The 12,048-nt window shown below is 59.3% G+C and overlaps 5 protein-coding genes across 5 annotated transcripts; 1 reads left to right on the top strand and 4 right to left on the bottom strand.

Annotated features, from left to right (window-relative positions):
- Positions 1–227: 227 nt before the first annotated feature.
- On the bottom strand, positions 228–1,448 carry OSTLU_94311 (predicted protein; the record flags this gene model as incomplete). The annotated part of the gene is made up of 1 exon (XM_001417724.1): positions 228–1,448. One exon carries the CDS (start codon positions 1,446–1,448, stop codon positions 228–230), a length of 1,221 nt encoding a protein of 406 aa, XP_001417761.1.
- Positions 1,449–2,297: 849 nt separating this feature from the next.
- OSTLU_7730 (predicted protein) lies at positions 2,298–2,900 on the bottom strand (the record flags this gene model as incomplete). Its single annotated transcript, XM_001417723.1, has 1 exon — positions 2,298–2,900. A coding segment is annotated over one exon (603 nt), but the record flags the coding sequence as incomplete, so codon positions are not given.
- Positions 2,901–3,977: 1,077 nt separating this feature from the next.
- OSTLU_24559 (predicted protein) lies at positions 3,978–7,476 on the bottom strand (the record flags this gene model as incomplete). Its single annotated transcript, XM_001417722.1, has 1 exon — positions 3,978–7,476. One exon carries the CDS (start codon positions 7,474–7,476, stop codon positions 3,985–3,987), a length of 3,492 nt encoding a protein of 1,163 aa, XP_001417759.1. The 3' UTR covers positions 3,978–3,984.
- Positions 7,477–8,017: 541 nt separating this feature from the next.
- Positions 8,018–9,323, bottom strand: OSTLU_45682 (predicted protein). Its single transcript, XM_001417721.1, has one exon. It carries the CDS (start codon positions 9,306–9,308, stop codon positions 8,076–8,078), a length of 1,233 nt encoding a protein of 410 aa, XP_001417758.1. The 5' UTR covers positions 9,309–9,323; the 3' UTR covers positions 8,018–8,075.
- Positions 9,324–11,059: 1,736 nt separating this feature from the next.
- Positions 11,060–11,743, top strand: OSTLU_94305 (predicted protein; the record flags this gene model as incomplete). Its single annotated transcript, XM_001417969.1, has 1 exon — positions 11,060–11,743. A coding segment is annotated over one exon (684 nt), but the record flags the coding sequence as incomplete, so codon positions are not given.
- Positions 11,744–12,048: the final 305 nt, after the last annotated feature.

Raw genomic sequence — 12,048 nt, 5'->3', positions numbered from 1 at the left:
CGGCGCGAATGCCGCTCAAAACGTCACCGCGCTCGCGCTTCTGCGCGCTGGCCGCCATGCGGGCGATGTGCGCAGACTTTTTCTTCGGCGCCATGGCGACGATTCGCGCGACGCGACGCGATGCGCGCTGGTGTCTGAAGAAAGTGGATTCTGTTTGTCTGATGCTGCTCACTAGTCGGTGCTTTATTACATACGCCTCGCTGGGTTCACCGTCGGCGATAATAGGTCTAATCAAAGAGCCCGCTGCCCTTGGAGTTATTGCGTGAGATCGGTGTCAACGGCGACATCGGAGTGTGCGACGAGGACGAGGTACGCGGAAGACGATGCTTGGACGGTGTGCGAGACATCGAGAGACGACTCGGCGTCCTGTTGAGTTTGTTGGTCAACTTCTTAAGTAACGCTTCGCCGTCCTTCTTCGTCCGCACGCTGTTGATGTCTTCGATTTCTAGCTCGATCGATGGCACCAACAATTCTTTGCACTCGTCATATCGCTTCGTTTCGTACAGAAGCTTGGCGAGCTCAACGCCGTGAATCAGGCGCTTTGGATTGATTTCAATCGCTCGCCTGAAGTACTCCTCAGCCCGCTCGATCGTCGCCGGTTCGATGGCGCCGTATATTGTCTTGATTAAATACCGCATCAATCCACCGATGTGCGCCATGGTGTGCTCGAATCTGGCCAGCACGTGATAGGCGTAATCGCTCTCGGGCTCGATTTCCAACGCCTTCATTAAATTTCCTTTAATCGAGTGCGTGAGTTCCACCTTTTGCCGCGCGTCGCTGAACATGCTCAACCGCGCGTTCGCCACGGCCAGCGCGATGTAGCACTGTGCGTTCTCAGGTGCGAGTTCGATCGCCTCCGATGCTAAATCAGCGGCTCTCGACGCAAGCTGTCTCGCCTGCGGCTTGTTGTGGAAAATTTCGTGATCAAAGACGCGGTCGCTGAGTTCCTTACTCAAAGAAATCATCACGACCGGATCTTTCGGTCTTAGCTCGAGCGCGCGCTCAAACGCAGCCTGCGACTTCTGGCTATCGCACGCCTTGTCGTACGCCAAACCTTCCTCGATAAGTTTATCAATCACCGCTCTCATCTCCGGCGTCTCACCCGGCTCGGTGCGCACTTGCGACTCGACGCGGCGTAAACTCTCTCTCCCCGCTTGCATCGCGTTCTCCCACGTCTTCAAAGCATTCCAACGAAGCGTCGGGAACTTAAAATCGGTGCTTAACTTGGGGCGTTTCTTTTTCGCTCTCGGCATCTCCCACGAATCATACTCGAACGCGCTCAGCAGCCACTCCGGCACCATTGCCAATCGACTGCCCACGATGAGAGGAATCAAAATCAACTGCCTTGGGATCTCAAACGTGCTCAGCGTCACGTTCAACACGAACGTGAAGAGCTTAAACATCTTAAAGTCGAACACGCTCGAGCGATCGCTCAGAACCCCGACCATGCCTCGCGCCGCCCGACTCGTGAACCGCTTAAAACTTTTCGCCGCCAACTTGGCCGCGTTCCCCGCGCCGCGCGCCGCGCGCGCCCCCGGCACGCTCCTCACCCTCTCGAACGACACCACTCGCCGTTTCGCCGCCGGCGTCACCGCGTCGTGATCACTAAATAAATATTCATCGTCCTCATCCGTTTCGTCCGTCCACTTCGGTTCGCGCGGCGGCGGCGAAGACGTCCCGACCGCGCGTCCCGAGCCGCCGCGGCCGCCGTCGCGCGCGGGCGACCCGAGTCGTTTCGACCGCGGCGCGTTCGGCTGCAAGTTCCACTTTCCGAAGAACCCGGTCACGTCTTCCGCGAACGTCGCGTACACGGGCGTCGTGTCTGTCGTTTCCGCGTCGTTTCCGTCGTCGTCAGTCGTCGTCGTCACACGTTTAATTGCGCGCGAATTCATCGCTCGACGCGTCGCGTTCGTCGCGTTCGTCGCGCGCACCGGCGAGGAACGTTGATTCATCTCTCGTGCGCTCGTTTCCCGACATGCCGACGGCGCGCGCGCGCGCTCGCGTGCGACGCGCGATGACGAGAATGCGCGTCATCGAAAACGTTCACTTTTCCAGAGGTGCTTCAGAACTTGCGAGGCGGCGCGCGGGAACGACGAGGAAGGAACTTTTGTTCTGACACGATCGCGCGGTCAGCCGCTCGCGCGGTCTTTGGCTAGGTCTAAGATTTCTAATTGGACGCCCAAACGCTCGGACGGGTTGGGAGCGGCGGCGGCGGCGGCGCTCGCGCCGTCGGCGGCGACGCGCTTGCGAGCGGTTTCCAAAGCGTCGAGAATGGCGGGGAAGAGCGGACGATTTGTCGGATCTTTTTGAGCACACGCGCGGAAGAGATCAGAGAGGAGGATGGTGAAGTCGTGATCGGCGGCGGGTACGCCCTCGGGTGGAAGTTCGAGCTTGCGTTCGGAGTAACCGACGACGGCGACGATTTGCATCGGGTGTAAATCCATCCACGGTTTTCGCGCCGTGAGAAGTTCCCACAAAACGACGCCGAACGAGTACGAGTCCGCACGTTCGTCGAAGTCTTCAGCACGCAGCATCTCTGGGGCCATCCACTCTGGCGTGCCGTGAAACTCGCTCTTCGCGCTGACTTGTGTCGTTTGGCGCATGCGCGCGAGGCCAAAGTCAGCGATTTTCACGCGCCACTTCTCGTCCACCAAAATATTCGGACTCTTCAGATCCAAATGTAGTATTGGTGGAGATCGCGAATGCAAGTACGACATCCCACGCGCGACTGCGATGGCGACCGCATGGTTCCTCGCCGGTTCTAACACGTTTCCTGACTTTAAAATTGTGTGCAACGATCCACGTCGCATAAACTCCGTGCAAATCAACGGCGGCTCGACGCAATATCCCATGAACAGCAATAAGTTTGGGTGACGTAACTTAGCCAACACCTCAACCTCCCTTTCTAACGTCGTCTTTACCTCGCTCGAGCGCTCTAAAAGCTGCTTCACGGCAACCACGGTCCCTTGCCACGTGCCTCTGAACACCTCGGCAAAACCGCCGACGGCGATGCGCTCCTGCAATCGCACGTCCTCGGGGTCGATCAGAAACTCCGTTTGAAGCGAATCACTCGTTGTTTCATTATCATCGTACCATCCAATAGCGGGTGAAGGCGCGCGAAGCTCGGTCGCACCCCAGCTATCCTCCGGCGTCATGACCGAATACCGCCCCCCGCGTCCCGGCACGAAGTCTCCCGAGTCCAACTCCGAAATCTGCACACCGCCCGCGTTTTGATCGATCCATCCGCTGTTTCCGATCGCAACGATTTTCTGCCCATCGCCTTCGCTCTCTGGAAGCGCCAACGAGCGTCGACCAATACTCGGTAACGATTCTCCAAAGTGCGCTCGAAACGACGTCGTCATCTTTACGTCGAGCGTCTTGTCGTCAATCCTCGTGACGTTCATCAACGGCCCATTCACCGCACTCACGCGCTCTGGCTTCACCGGCATTCTATCTAAGATCGGTCGCAAATAATTTTCATACTCCGTGCTCATCCGTCGACGTCCTCGTCGCGCGGGTTTGTTCGCCGCGGCGGCGTCCTCGCCGTCCCGCAGCGCGTCCCGGACGCGTCCTCTCGCGACATCCGCGTCGTCTCGAACCCGCGCGCGAGCGATGCCCCACAATTTACTCCCGCTACGCGCGGGCGAGCTCGGCGCGCGAACGGCATCGGTATCGTCTCGCGAGACGTCCTCACGAACGTCAACGAAAGATGACGAAGCCGAAGCGTCGGCGCGGGGCGAGGACGACGCCGGCACCGCGGGCGCGCGCACCATCGCGTCGCCGACGTCGCCGCGCTCGAGTGGCATGTAACACGCGACTCGAGACTTCGCGACGGCGACGGGTGGACGGCGCCGCGCGCGTGGAAGTACGGTTCAGTGGCGCGCCGCGCGGGAGCGCTCGCGCGAGCTAGTCGTCGAGCTCGTCAGGGGCACGATTTCGTGATTAATTTACATGAGATGACGCGTCGCGCGATGCTATGCGTGCCTACGCATTCGACGACAGCCAGTCGTTGAGCGTGGTGAACTCGCCTTTGTAATCGATCGCCTGGTGAAGGCTTAAAATTTTGACGATGCGCGCGGGCCACTTTTTGTCAAACATTTGCTTTTGCACCGGCTCGTTGTTCATGGCGAGCGCGAGAGCGCAGCCGCAGAAGACGCGCGCGACTTCACTGTTTTGTTTGGCGTACGATTTGCAGTCCAGGATGTGGCGGATGATGCCGTCAGCGACGAGGGCGTTTTGCAGCGTCGCATCGTAACCAGAGGCACGCATGAGCTGCCAAAGCGTTCCCAAGATCATTCCTTGAAAACTGGGAATGTGTGGAACGAGTTTAACCACGGCCAAGATGCAGCGACCGAAGAGCCCACCGGCGAGATGGCGCCTAAGAACTTCCGAGCGCTTCATGCGTCGACTGGAGACGAGATTATGAACAAGTTCCATAGCCTCCCACGGCGCGTTGTCCTCCGTTATACGTTCTTCGCCCAAGCTCGCCCATTCCACCATCGCCATTAGAGCGTTTGGAAGCGCTGCACAACGCGCCGAGACGATAAGACCAAACGTCGACGACCGCGTGATTTTGTTCAACGCGGCGAAGCACTTGCGTCTGACCGCATCCTCAGGATGCCTCGCCGAAAGTTTCGACAAGACGATGATGGCGTTGCGTCGAGCACGGTATTTGAGCAAAAAGTTGAACCGCTTCGAAATCGCGATGGGAACCTCGGAGACGTCCTCTAAGCGGGCCACGAGGGCAGCCGGCGCGTCGTTCGATAAGTCTCGGTATTTCGTGATTATCGATAGTTCTTCTTCCGCTTTAAGGTGTTCGTCGTTCCTCACAAAAAAGTCAGAAAGCAGCCCGCAGTATTCCTTGGCGTCTGCCATGGCGCGCTTGCTTTGGAGTGCGTACTTTTTACCCATGTTCGCCTTCTCAAACGTGATTATGCGTTTGGCCATGCTGTCTAATTCGTTCTCGGCCGTCTCCAAACGTACTGCAGCTGAAGTAGCCCTATTCGTCATCTGACTGACTTCGGCTTTCTTGACTTCGACATCCGCCGCTTCGAGCCTCTTTATGACGTCACTGCGCTCCTTCATTCGCTCCTCCAACTCCGCAAGGCGCACTTTGAGTGCCTCCTCCTCATCAAATCTATGTGATTTCGCTTTCGCTTCCTCTTCAGCGAGACGCTCCTTGAGTTCGGCTTCTTCACGCACCAGGCGCTCTCGCTCCGCTTGTCGTTCACGCTCCAGCTCTGCTTGTTTCAGGGCCGCTTCTCGCTTGATCCGTTCAGCTTCTTCCTTCAAACGAGCCTCTTCCGCCGCGAGGCGAGCTTTCGCTTGAGCACGTTCTTGTTCTAGTATATTGGTGGCTCTCTTTCGTTCTTCTTCCAATTGCGTCTTTGCTTGAGCCTCTGCTTCCGTGAGGCGAGCCATTTCTTCTTGACGCGCTTGCTCTCGCTCCGCCGCTTCACGTTCAGCTTTGGCGGCTTCTTCTCGCACCTTTGCCGCTTCGCTCATGAGTCTCTCGCGCTCCTCATCAGCGCGCACCTCTTGCTCGATTCGCCTCGCAAGCTCTTCGTTTTGTCGTTTAATGTTTTCGGCCTCTTCATGTTTTTTGGCCATCTGCGCCCGTGCGCTCACGACGTTTTCGTAAGACGCATCTCGAAGAAATTGCAGAATAAAAGGCGATACAACGACGATTACGCCGTACAAGCGCTTGCATAGCCAAGATAGATAGTGCGCGATCGAACCAGGAACGTCGCCCGCGCGCTTAAAGCTCTCAATGAGGTCCTTGACGAAGACTTCAATCTTTTCCTTGGGCGTCTTCGCCGCTTGGGCTTTCGAGAATGCGCCGACGACTCGACTCTCGTCCTTTGCGTCTTCATCCATGAAAGGGACAACTTCGCGAATAAACTGCCCAACGTTCTTTTGAGCCTTCTTATCGACTACCCCAATCGCCATGTAACACGCAGTGAGCGTTCCGACCAATTTCAGACTGGCCGAAGAAAATAGAGTGTGCAGCGTAAAAGTCACCGTCGCCGAAACAAATCGAATGGCGAAGGCGACGACGCGAAGGACGGCGAGGACCGCCTTCAACGCAAAACGCAGCGTCGCTTTCACGAAGTTGATGAACCGCCGCACTAGGGAGACATTCTTCTTTGCGGACGTCGCCTTCGCGCGAGCCGCCGCCGCTGCCGCCTTAAGATGCGCGGGTAAGTTGTCGCCTTCTCCGCACATGCCGCTCGCGGTGATTGTCGCCGCGTGGCAACAGTTACCGACTGTATCTTCTCGCATACCGCTGAAGCACTTGCCATCGCAGCCGATGGCGGCGTTGTTACCGCCGCAAACCGCACATTTGTCGAGAAGTGCTTTGCCACCGCACATGCCGTTGCAGTCGGTTCGCAAGCCGCTATCGCACACGCCGTCGCAGCCGACGACGCCCGCGCCGACGCATCGCTCGTACTGCTTTTTGCCGCAGTGATTTACGCGCACTCTGAAACCGCTACCGCATTGCATGCTGCACTTGGTCCAATCCCCCCACGCGCTGGCTCGACATCTATCACCGTACGTACGCTTCACGATGGGCCGCACGGGCTCGTCTAGCGCGTCGAAGAGCTCGGGGTAGGCGCAAAACTCGTACGCGGGACGAATAAAGGCGTCATACAGTGCCCTCGGCCACTTGAACGGGTTCAAGAATATTCGCATCGGTCGCCTGATCACCGAAAGCAAACGCGCGTCGAGCACCGTCGCAAGATTTTGCTCCAGGTTAAACGTCATGTCCTCGAAGAAATCCATCGTACCCGTGAAGAATGTCTGATACAACGGCTCGAGACCGTCGAGGACGAAATCGTACAGCGGCAAAAGCGTGAAATCGACGACGGGCGTCGACGCGAACATCACCAACCACACCATATTCCTCACCGACGACGTCGCCGTCGAGCTCACAATGGCCACCGCGTCCACGATCGCGCCAAGCCCCAGGCGTTCGAGCGCGGGCACGAGTAATCGCACGCTTCCTCGCGCCAAACGCGCGCTTTGCGAGACGGCGCCGACCGCCGCCCCCGCGGCCGCGTTGAACGAACCTCGAATCGCGTACCGCGTCACGTGTCGCCACCGCGTCGCGACTGCGCTCGTTCTCTGTGCGTTCGCTCCGTACCCAAAGGCCGCGCCGTGCGTCGCGTTATACCTCGCCACCGTCGCCGGGTCGACGCCGCCCGCCAACATCATCCCCTCCGGGCTCAGATCCAATCGCCGTCCCCGAAACGCGCTCGCCGTCGCGTTATACCCGACGACGACGACGAGCAACATCGCGTACACCTGCGTCATGCTCCACAGCGCGCCACCGCGCGTCATCGCCACGCCGCGCGCGCGTCGCGCGTCCGTCGCATCCGCGCGGTCATCGACGACGGCCAGCGCGCGCGTCGCCGCGCCCGCGTCGCCGCCGTCGCCCGATCGCGCGTCGATCGTCGCGAACACCGAGACGTCCATGACGACCGCGCGCGTCCGGTCGCGCGCGCGTCGCGCTGTGTCGCGCTGTGTCGCGTCGCTCGATCGGTCGAGCGTTACCGTTTAGTGTAACACTAATAGTGTTGGACGCGCGACCGCGACGCGTCGCGGTCGCGGCGCGGCGCGGCTGGGACGAACGCGGGCTGGGATTCTACGGCTAAGGCTACGGCTACGGCTGCGCGTCGTCGCCGTCGTCGTCGTCGACGAAGTTTTCGCGCGCGCGCGCGGCGTCGCGCTCGGGTCGGTCGGCGGTGAGGACGAGACGGGCGGTGTTGGCGCACGCGACGGCGACGACGGCGGCGCCGACGGCGAGAACGGGCTTGGGGACGGTGTAGAACAGTTCGGGGTTCATGATTCTGAAGAGAAGCGTGCTGCCTGGGCGAGGAGGGCGAGAGCCATGATCGGACATCGAAACCGCGCTCGCGCGAGCGCGAGCGGCGGTGTGCGGCACGAGGGACGCGGGACGGAGTGGTTGTTCGAGAAAGCGACGAGTGACTCGCTTTGAATAACAGACACGCGGTCATACATCGCGTAATTCGTGTAGCTAAGACTACGACGCACGGGCGTCGTCGCGGCGTTCGTCAACCGCTGCGCGTTTGTGCTTCCTTTTTCTTTGACTTGAAGCTCACCGATCTCAAACGATCGAAAAACCCGTGCTTGCCCTCTTGTTCGCGCGGAACGTCGACGTGCTTTAGCAACGAGATGATTTGCTCGAAACCAGGGCGGGCGTTGGGGTCGACGAGCCAGCAGTACTGCATCACTTGCGCGATGACGGCGTGGCACGACGGAGCAATCGTCGGTCGCAACCCGCGCTGCACGACGCCGACAGCGGCTTGTAAGGGGGTGTAGCCGGGATAAGGTACTTCGCCGCCACTCACGAGCTCCCAAACCATGATACCGTACGAGTACACGTCAGCTTTCTCGTTATAGAATTGATGCGCGATGACTTCGGGCGCCATCCATCGGTAAGTGCCGGTTTCCGCCGTCATGGTTGACCCATCCGTGGGCTGGATGCGCGCGACGCCAAAGTCTGCGATCTTCACCGCGTTATTTTCATCCAAAAGTAAGTTCGCCGTCTTGATGTCGCGATGGATGATGTTAATCTTGTGCAAGTAATCCAAACCCATGGCGACTCCTAGAGAATACCGAATGAGCTCGGGAAGCTTGAGCGCGTGCTCTTGCACGTACTGCAGAAGGTTCCCACCGTGCATGAATTCGGTGACTAGACACATCGTTTTTTGCTTTGTCAACGCTCCGATGAGCTGTATGATGTTCTTGTGATGAACACGTCGCAAAATGTTGAGCTCTTGCGCGAATTCGCGCAACGTCTCGGCCCCCGAGCCCTCCGCGGCGTTGCTCTTCAGGACTTTGATGGCCACCTCTTGGCCGCAGTAGCTCCCCCTATACAAAAGCCCAAACGCTCCACTAGCGATCTTTTCGTTAAACACGAGCTGTTTTTCAGTGAGTTCCCATTCGCCGCCGTCTATGGAGATGGAATCTGAGTTTGACCTATCGCCAGAGGGGTTCGACATCCTGCCCTCAGATCCTTGACTGGAGGTGATCGCGTTCGTTCCTTTCGAAGATGCCGGTAAATCGCTAAAGTCCGCGGCATCTAATGCTGTCTGTACGGCTGATTGCACCGAGGCCGCGTCTCCTTGTCGCCAACCCGTGACTATGAAAATATCCAACGCGTAACCATCGTCGGTGCAAAAAACGTGCGCTTCGGCAATGTTCAACCCAACGTCGAATAAAACGGCGGACACGCGCGAGAGTAAACGTGGTTTGTTCCCCGCGCTCACCGCGATCTCGTACATCCCCACCTGTCGAGGATCCGCCGTACTGCCGAGCATCGTCAACGTCAAGCTCGAACCAAACGTCGGCGCGCGCAAATTGGGTCTCGTCGACCCGCTGTGTGATCCCCCGTACCCACTTCCATGACGTAGAATATCCACGCCGCGCGAGTTATGATCCATCGACGTCGAATCGTCGGCATCCATGGCGTCGACGACCTCTGCATTCTTTCTCGACACGTCGACCTCGCGACACGTGCACCATACCCCCGACCTCCGCCCCCCCGTCCCTTCGCGATCATCCGTCGCCGCCTTATCCAGAATATCCGCGTGCGCGAGAATATCCTCAAGATAGTTCACGTCCAGCGAGTACTGCCTCGGCAATCGCGTCAGATGTCGCTCCACCCGCGCCCTCGTCGTCGCGTCCCCCGAGCTCCGCGTAACCTCTTCGATCTGCGAACTAAACTCCGCCAACGCTCGTCGCGCGACTTCCTCCTTCGACTCTCTCTGCCGACTCATCGTCTTCGACGCTCGCGTCCGACGCGCGTCCACTCGCGCGCGCGCGCGTCCGCTCGCGCGTCACGCCGTCGCTCGTTCGATTCTCCGCGTCCGTCCGTTCGGCGTCCTTTCGTCGCGATTCCACCGCGCGTCGCCGCTTTTTCGCGTCGACGCCGTCGCGCGTCCGCGCGGACGCTTCGGGCGCTCGCGCGCGTCGATCCGCGCGCGCGCGAACGCGTCGCTCGACGCGCGCGCGAGGTCCGCGCCGCGCACTCGCGCGACCGACCCTTCGCGCGGCGCCGCGGCGGCGACGGTCCGTGTGTGTATTATGAGAAATCCACTCGCGACGGGTCGTGACTCGTCGAGCGCGAGGATGACGCGTCGGCCTCGATTCGGGAATTCAATTCCGAAGGCGCGCGCGCGGCAGTGTTCGGCGCCGTCGACGCGAGCGCGAGCGCGAGCGCGAGCGCGAGCGAACGCACGCGCGCGCGCACCGCGAGCGAACGCGAACGACGCGAACGAGACCGCGCGGACGGTCGTCCCACGGAACGAATCGCGATTGCGATTGCGAATCAACGAACGTTCGAATCGCGTCGCGTTCGCGCGCGTGAGACCGGCGCGGAGGCGATCGAGGCGCGATGAGCGCGCGACCGACGACGCCGATCGGACGCGAGGATTGGGCGAGGACGACGAAGGGGTCGGATGAGACGTTGGCGTCGATGCGGAGCGATAAATTTGAATGGTTGGCGAGTACGTGCGGTTGAACGCGGCGGGCGAGGCGAGGCGAGGCGAGCGAAGGCGAGGCGAACGCGCGCGAATCGGAACGCGCGCGATGACCGCGATTGACGATGATTGACGATGGTGCGATGATCGCTCGCGCGCGCGCAGAGTGCCGATTCGGCGGCGAAGGGTGCGAACTTCCGCCGACGGACGGTAAGACGAGGACGGGGGCCAAGAACGGGGAGGCGAACGGGAAATCAGTGAATTTCTTCAAAGGGATGCTTTTGGGGGTCGATACCAGACAAAGTCGGGATGATTTCATAAATCGGCCGCGCGAGGCGAGAGAGAGGCGCTCGCCGTCGCCAAGGCCGAAGAGAGAGAAGCCCAAGCCCAAGGCAGCGCCGCCGCCGCCGCCGCCGCCGCCGCCGCCGCCGCCGGCAAAAGAAGATTCCGCAAGCGCCATCTCTCGACTGTTGGATGGGTTAACGAATGGGTCTGACGTGCACGATGAACCCGAGTTGAGCACGAGTCCGCTCATTAAACGCGTCGATAACCCCATGGGGGTGAGTTTTCGTGTTGAACCGCTTGCCCTGCTCGAAGCATGGCGAGGCACAGACGGCGGAGTCAAGACTGTCGATGATAGTTGGCGCGTTCGAGCGTTACGTGCAGAAGAAGCGCTTCGTGCAGAGCGCAATGATTGTGGCGACTGTCACAAGCGACGCGCGACCGCAGAAGCCGCGCTCGAGGAGCACACGCGCTGGCTCGGCGAGGAGCGTTCGGCGAAGGCCGCGCTCGAGCAAGAGTTGAACGACCTCAAGGCACATATGGAAAAGAAGATTCAAGAACTGACTGCAAACGCGGAGAAGGATCGAGTAAAGGCAAAGCGCTCTCTCGAGGCTGCTATTGAGGCCGCGAATCGAGTGACTAAGCAAAATGCGCTCGACGAACGCCGCAAGCGCGATCAACTCGACGACTTGAACGCCAAGTTGAAGAAGGACATCATCGAGCTCGAGAAAATCAACGCGAACGCGCAGGAGCGCATTTCGAAGCTTGAAATCGAGTTAAAGAGCTCGTATGACATCAAGTCGTCGATTAACATCTCTATATCAACCAACGAGGCCTTCGCGAAGTTGGAAGATGACAAACACAAACTTGAAATCGAAAACGCTGCTCTCAAGAAGAGCCTCGATGGCAAGTCCGAAGAAGTCGATCGCCTGAAGGATGAACTCAATGCTTTAAGAGTGCGGATCAACGCTGTGACGGGCGAGCGCGACAGCGCGACGAAAGAACTTCAAACCACTTCGAAGAAGCTCACCTCAGAAATCAAGCTTCTAACGAAGGAGTTGGAGCAGTCGCAGAGCACGACGACGGTGATTGAGCGCAAGTTGAAGGAGAGCATTGAGTCGCACGTACGCGAGACGACCATTATTCGCACGAAGATCACGCAGAGTGAAAAGTCGCGCAAGCGAGATCGCACTAAGTTTGACACGGATCGGACGAATCTACGCGCCGAGATTTCGCGACTGATGCGTCTCTTGTCCAAAGC

Source organism: Ostreococcus lucimarinus, chromosome 5 (genome assembly GCF_000092065.1).
Source record: "Ostreococcus lucimarinus CCE9901 chromosome 5, complete sequence".
Classification (NCBI taxonomy): domain Eukaryota; kingdom Viridiplantae; phylum Chlorophyta; class Mamiellophyceae; order Mamiellales; family Bathycoccaceae; genus Ostreococcus; species Ostreococcus sp. 'lucimarinus'.
This window is presented reverse-complemented; position numbering and strand designations above follow the sequence as displayed.

What these genes read in the sequence shown, in the direction of transcription:
- OSTLU_45682 (XM_001417721.1), bottom strand. Translation starts at nt 9,308, where the DNA reads ATGTACGAGATCGCGGTGAGCGCGGGGAACAAACCACGTTTACTCTCG.